This window comes from Bison bison, unplaced genomic scaffold (assembly GCF_000754665.1).
Source record: "Bison bison bison isolate TAMUID 2011002044 unplaced genomic scaffold, Bison_UMD1.0 scf7180017860456, whole genome shotgun sequence".
NCBI classification, from domain to species: Eukaryota; Metazoa; Chordata; class Mammalia; order Artiodactyla; family Bovidae; genus Bison; species Bison bison.
In genome coordinates this window covers 747,817-754,940 of record NW_011491028.1, presented here as the reverse complement: position 1 = coordinate 754,940, position 7,124 = coordinate 747,817, and the positions used below count along the sequence as shown (strand labels likewise).

General features: G+C 40.5%; 1 protein-coding gene across 1 annotated transcript in view; it reads right to left on the bottom strand.

Moving 5' to 3' along the window:
• ASAH2 (N-acylsphingosine amidohydrolase (non-lysosomal ceramidase) 2) overlaps positions 1-7,124 on the bottom strand; it is a 63,626-nt gene that overhangs the window by 9,396 nt on the left and 47,106 nt on the right. The window contains exons 17-18 of the mRNA XM_010832213.1: positions 6,494-6,589; positions 3,818-3,964 (exon numbers count right to left, since the gene is read on the bottom strand). Coding sequence (XP_010830515.1) covers positions 3,818-3,964; positions 6,494-6,589 — 243 coding nt within the window. The remainder of the gene's footprint in view (positions 1-3,817; positions 3,965-6,493; positions 6,590-7,124) is intronic.

Sequence of the window (7,124 nt, the reverse complement as noted above, 5' to 3'; positions counted from 1 at the left end):
TAAGGTTCATGTATGGATGTGAGAGTTGGACTGTGAAGAAGGCTGAGCACTGAAGAATTGATGCTTTTGAACTGTGGTGTTGGAGAAGACTCTTGAGAGTCCCTTGGACTGCAAGGAGATCCAACCAGTCCGTTCTGAAGGAGATCAGCCCTGGGATTTCTTTGGAAGGAATGATGCTAAAGCTGAAACTCCAGTACTTTGGCCACCTCATGCGAAGAGTTGACTCATTGGAAAAGACTCTGATGCTGGGAGGGATTGGGGGCAGGAGGAGAAGGGGACGCCAGAGGATGAGATGGATGGATGGCATCACTGACTTGATGGACGTGAGTCTGAGTGAACTCCGGGAGTTGGTGATGGACAGGGAGGCCTGGCGTGCTGCGATTCATGGGGTCGCAAAGAGTCGGACACGACTGAAGGACTGAACTGAACTGAAACTTAGGGTAAGCACAGTACAAGTTCTTGGTTTTCTTACCAGGGTTGTGCTCACCCTCTGTGTTACTACAGTTCAACCAGAGCGGGGAAGGCTATCAAATCTGTACTAAAGTGTCTTTCTGGATGAAAATAAGATGGCTGGTGGCTGGGGGCTTCTGCATAACCTCAGAATGGGAGCTAGTTGTCAGGGGAACAAACCAGGTGATTAGAGAGTTGGAACTTTCAACTCGAACTCCCTGATCTCCAGGGAGGGAAAAGAGATAGAGAGTGAGTTAACCACCCATGGCCAGTGATTTAATCAATCATGCCCAGGTAAGGGAGCCTCCACAGAAGTCCCTGAAGCATGGGATTCAGAGAGCTTCCAGGCTGGTGAACGTGCAGAGATTCTGGAAAGCGGAATGACTGGAGAAGCTCTGCATTCCTTCCCCTATACCTTGCTCTGCGCATCTCTTCCATGGGTTGTTCCTTAGTTGTATCCTTTTATAATCAGCTGGTGATCTGGTCAGTAGACTATTTTCCAAAGTTCTGTGAGCTGTTCTAGCAAGTTATTAAACCTGAGGAGGAGAATCTCCAATTTATAGCCAGAGCATCTTCAACTTATAACCAGACTGGTAGATGCACAGGTGATAACTTGGATTTACCACGGGCGTCTGAAACACGTGTGTATGTTGGATTTACCACGGGCGTTTGAAACACGTGTGTATGTTGGATTTACCACGGGTGTCTGAAACACGTGTGTATGTTGGATTTACCATTGGTGTCTGAAATATGTGTGTATGTTGGATTTACCCTTGGCATCTGAAACACGTGTGTATGGGGAGAAGGAGGTGGGAAGAGAGGGTGCTGGCTTGTGGAGCTGAGCCTTTGTGAAAAACAAACAAACAAACAGTGGAAGTGTTAGTAGCTCAGACAGGTCCAACTCTTTGCAACCCCATGGACTGTAGCTCCTCTGTCCATGGGATTCTCCAGGCAAGAATACAGGAGTGGGGTAGCCATTCCCTTCTCCAGGGGCTCTTCCCAATCGAACCTGGGTCTCCTGCAGTGCAGGCAGATTCTTTACTATCTGAGCCACCAAGGAAGCCCACTGAGCCCTTAACTCCAAGTAAATAACATCAGAATTGAATTGAGGGCATCAAATTGGTGTCCACAGGGAACAGGAGAACCTCTACACAATTACTGTGGGGGGAACCTCCACACAGTTGCTGTCAGAAGTATTGAGAGTGGAAGGTTAAGAGCAGAAAGAGAGTTCTTTTGCAAGTCCCTAATATCAGGAAAATAGCTAAAAATATACATAGTAAAAAACCAACAGAGGAATTTATAAAAGGACACTACACATAAAAATAACCTAAGCATCCACCTTAAGAGATGAGAAGTGCAAAATAAAATCAAAGCAGGCAGAAGGAAGGAAATTAAACACTAGAGCAAAAATCAATGAAATAGAAAAACAACAGATAAAATCAATGAAGCTAAAAGATGGCTCTTTGAAAACACAAGTCAGCAAAACCAGGAAGAAAGAGGGGACATCATTATTGACCTTACAGGAATTAAACGAATTATAAAGGAATGCTATGAACAAGTTTATTCCCAACACATTAGACAATTAAATGAAATGGGAAAATTCCTAAAGACAAATTAAACTGCTAGAAAGACATACAACTGACACAAGAAAAAATAGAACATCTAAATATGCCTAAATTGTGTAAAGAAATTGAATTAGTGATTTAAAATTTTGCCATAAAGAGAAACCCAAATTTAAATGACTTTGCTGGTAAATCTGATCCAATATTTAAAGAAGAAATAATATTAATCTTTTGCATACATTTTCAGAATATGAGAGGAAACACTTCCTACTCCTTCTCTGATACCAGTATTACCCTGATAGCAAGAGCAAAGACAACACATGAAAAGACTAGAAATGCCCCTCATAGACACGAGTACAAAACTCTCTAGAAAGATATTAGCAAACCAAATTTGTGAAGTGAAGTGTTGGTCATGAGGCGTTAGTTGCTCAGTTGTGCCCGACTCTTTGTGACCCCGTGGACCGCAGCCCACCAAGCCCCTCTGTCCATGGGATTTTCCATGCAAAGATAACTGGAGTGGGTTGCCATTTCCTTCTACAGGGGATCTTCCCCACCCAGGGATGGAACCCGGGTCTCCTGCATTGCAGGCAGATTCTTTACCAACTGAGCTACAAGGGAAGCCCACATGTTGTTAAACCAAATTTAACAACATGTAAAAAGTATTGTATATCATTACTGCTGCTGCTGCTGCTGAGTTGCTTCAGTTGTGTCCGACTCTGTGAGACCCCATAGATGGCAGCCCACCAGGCTCCCCCATCCCTGGGATTCTCCAGGCAAGAACATTGGAGTGGGTTGCCATTTCCTTCTCCAATGCATGAAAGTGAAAAGTGAAAGTTAAGTCGCTCAGTCGTGTCTGACTCTTCGAGACCCCATGGACTGCAGCCCACCAGGCTCCTCCATCCATGGATTTTCCAGGCAAGAGTACTGGAGTGGGGTGCCATTGCCTTCTCTGGTATACCATGACTAAAGGGTATTTATTTAATATGTGAAAATCAACTAATAAAATACACCCTATTAATAGATAAAAAACAAAAGCCACATGATCATCTCAGTAGACACAGAAAAGCGTTTGGAAAAAAGTCAACACCATTTCTTCATAAGAACTCTCAACAAACTAGACATAGAAGGGAATTTTTTAACCTAATAAAGGGCATCTACAGAAATTCTGATGAAAACATTATACTTAATAACTGAATACTTTTCCTCCTAAGATTAGAAACAAGATAAGGATGTTCATTCTTACAACTTCTTTTCAACATTGCACTGGAGACTCTAGCCAATGCAATAAGGAAAGAAATAAAAGGTATCCAGAAAAGAAACTCAAAAAGAAGTAAACCTGCTTTTATTCACAGATGACATACTATACATAGACATTTCTAAGGAATCCACACCAAAGAAAATCTATTGAAACTAATAAATGATTTAGCAAAGTTACAAGAAACAAGATCTATATAAAGTACTAGGGGTAGAAAACCTGCTTCATTTCCGTGTTTTCCCACCCTTGATTTAAGAAACCACTTTTCTATGCTGCAATGAATGGTTCCATGTCTATCTCTTAAAAAAAAAAAAAGGAATAATTTGAATTTTAGAAATTCAAGTTTTCCAAAATTGCCATCTGAAAAATAAATACTTCCCCATTCTCATGTGTGCAGAGCCTCTGCAGAGATAAGAACAATTTTCAAAATCATTGCTAACAACTGGTCCGTGGCATGATTCAAGGCAGGTGGTGACTTTTAAACAACGTCTTTCCCCCACCTTCAAGTATAGGCCTCATAAGGATCCCAACATCCCTTTCCAAGTCTTACCACTCTGTATATAGTGTTCGCTGGTAGCAGGACATCCCCAAAAGTTGTGCCTTCAGGTGCTCTATCCACAATATTTGGAATTAATGGAGACATCAGTTCTTCAAAAAATGGAGGCTTTGGACCACTGCTCAAATTGGCTACAGTATCCTAGAACAGAGAGTATTTGCTTAAGGGGCGTACAATACAGAATGGAGACCTTTTTCCCTGACCACTGCTACTGCTAAGTCACTTCAGTCGTATCTGACTCTTAGCGACCCCATGGACTGCAGCCTACCAGGCTCCTCCATCCATGGGATTTTCCAGGCAAGAGTACTGGAGTGCGGTGCCATTGCCTTCTCCACACCCTCCCCAAAATGTCTTCACTGGAACACACACACACACACACACACATACATTCACTTTCACTTTTTCTCTCTCTTCCCAAGAGCTAACAAATGTAACAAAATATGAGGGGAACTTTGCTGAAATTGGAGCCTAGATGTCCATAATTTTAACTTTTGTGACAGAAGAACATTTCAGTCACAGGAAACACTTTCACTCCCCTCGTCAGTATAATCTGAGTGTAAGCTAGGAATCACGCTACGTGAGTTTAGATTCTGGGACAACCATTCTTTACGTGTATGACTCTCAATAGGAACACATGGTCAGCCTCTGTGACATGACATTGTAATTATTCTTTTAAATGTTTAAAAAGTGTTAAGTCTCTCTTAACCAAAGTCACTACCAAGTATTTTCCTAAATCCTTCTCTGTGCTAATTAATGAATATAATAAATATAGTTTTAATTTAAAAGTTAAGATCAGCCTATAACATGCCCAGTTTAATCTATGTTTTCCATAAAATGTGTCACCTTTAATAGTGCCATCAAAATTCTAATCTCTAATCTCTAATAGCCCTTCATACGTATTTAATATACTTTAACCTTTGCTCTATATACTTAATCTTTATACCAGCCATATAATCTACTCATCATCATTCCCATTTTGCAAATGGGAAAATAGGTTTGCAGACACTCAGTGGTATTTTTGCCCAAGATCACATAGATATTCTTAGACACATAACCATAATATTCTGAAACAAATTTCTGCAAAGTGAATCACACTTCCTAAATATCACTATAAAATTTGATGCCTCTCTTTCTATGGGAAGATCTATAAACCTGTAACTGCATGAAAGTTAAACAGTGGTTATCTCTGCTGCCGCTGCTGCTAAGTCACTTCAGTCGTATCCGACTCTGTGTGACCTCATAGATGTCTGGCAGCCCACCAGGCTCCTCCATCCCTGGGATTCTCCAGGCAAGAACACTGGATTGGGTTGCCATTTCCTTCTCCAGTGCATGAAAGTGAAAAGTGAAAGTTAAGTCGCTCAGTCGTGTCCGACTCTCAGCGACCCCATCGACTGCAGCCTACCAGGCTCCTCCATCCATGGGATTTTCCAGGCAAGAGTACTGGAGTGGGGTGCCATTGCCTTCTCGGGTGGTTATCTCTAGATATAGCTTATAGGTTTATACATATCTTTATAATCTGGATATTCTACAAATAGGTACAGGTTTTATGATAAAAACTAAAAATAATTGAAAAGAAAGTATCAGATCTAAAATTGAAAGGCATATTATGATAAAACAATAATCAGGTAATTAAGATATTGGGTTGGCTAATAAGTTTATTCAGGTTTTTGCATAAGATGTTACAGAAAACCTGAATGAACTTTTTGGCCAACCCCATATACCTTAAAGTAGATTCCTTCTACTGAGATTTCAAATACACAGTCAATAGCTAATTAGGTGGAGGCACATGAAATTTCCAATATTTCACTGTTTTGACCTACAGAAATAGCAGTTTTGTTTCAATTTGATATATCCAAGCTTTTTCTTTGAAAGGGCTTTATTGTCTTGGCTAAGCCATCCCTGCCTCACAGCCTTTTGGGGCTTATGTGGTATTATACAAGGATCATTTATTATCTTAAAGTCGTTATCCTGCATATTGACTAATCTTCTGCCACCAGAACGCATCTTTGTATATAAACTATATACCAGAGGTAAGATTTACAGGAGTGTTGTTTCTTTAAATAAACTCATTTAGGTGTACATATTTTAGGTAGATACAATGTATATGTACATTTGAAGACAACTCTTATACTTTATCAAATCTAAGGCTCTATTGATTATAATAACTATTATTATTTTTGAGCCACCAAGAAAGTAAAAACATGCTAATGTATAATTGTAAGATTCCTTTGATTGGAAGATACATCCCAATTTCAGAGATGTTCTAATAAAGAAAATGGACATGTCAGAATTGATAAACCACTCAATTCATGAAGCAAATGGAGAGAAACTGACCAGGGTTAGGGAGCACTGGTTCAACTCTCAGTTATAGTAAGCTTGATCACTTCTCATCTCTGAACCTATTTGCTCATCTGAAAAATGGGGAAAAATGATAACTCTATACTTCACACATTGCGAGACTAGTATGAGATAATATATATGAAAAAAGTGGTCACCACCAAAAGATGACTAACTGACTCTGAATTCATTTTATTGGTTTCAATTTTTAGAGATACCTCACAGCTATAATATTTTTAAATATAAAGGAACTGAACACTCAAAGCGAAGGTCTTTTTGACTTCCCTCTTCATCTCCCCACTCCTGAGACATACAAACACAATGTTTGATTACCGTAGCAATGGCCTTGGCAAGGACTCTGTAAAGCTGGATGTAGGCAGACAGAGTATGTGGTCCATAAATTGTGGATGCGGCCTCGTACCGCTGAGCCTGCAGGAGGGGCAGAGCAGAGTTGGACACCATCCTGCATAGTTCGATCCGTTTGCAGGTGTTGATTTTAGTGACAGGTGATGATTGTACATCTTGCATATCCAAACTGATGTCATTCAAAGCTAATTATGACAAAGGAGGGCGAGCATTTCCATTTACCAGCTGAAGTGAATGGTTCCCACCAACTATTCGTTAAAGGCAATGAATTCTCTTGGCGCGTGCCATTTGGAGAGTCAATCCATTTTATTTGAAAGAGGGATTTATTTGAAAGAAACCATCCTGAATAATTTGGATGGTTATAGAACCATCTGGAAAAGGACATTTAACCCATCCTCTTCTTGTTGTTTAGTTGCTAAGTCATGTCTGACTCTTCTGTGACCCCATGGATTGTAGCCTGCCAGGCTCCTCTGTCCCTGGGATTTCCCAGGCAAGAATACAGGAGTGGGTTTCCATTTCCTTCTCCAGGGGATCTTCCTGACCCAGGGATTGAACCAACATCTCCTGCATTAGCAGAAAGATGGTTTACCACTTCCAC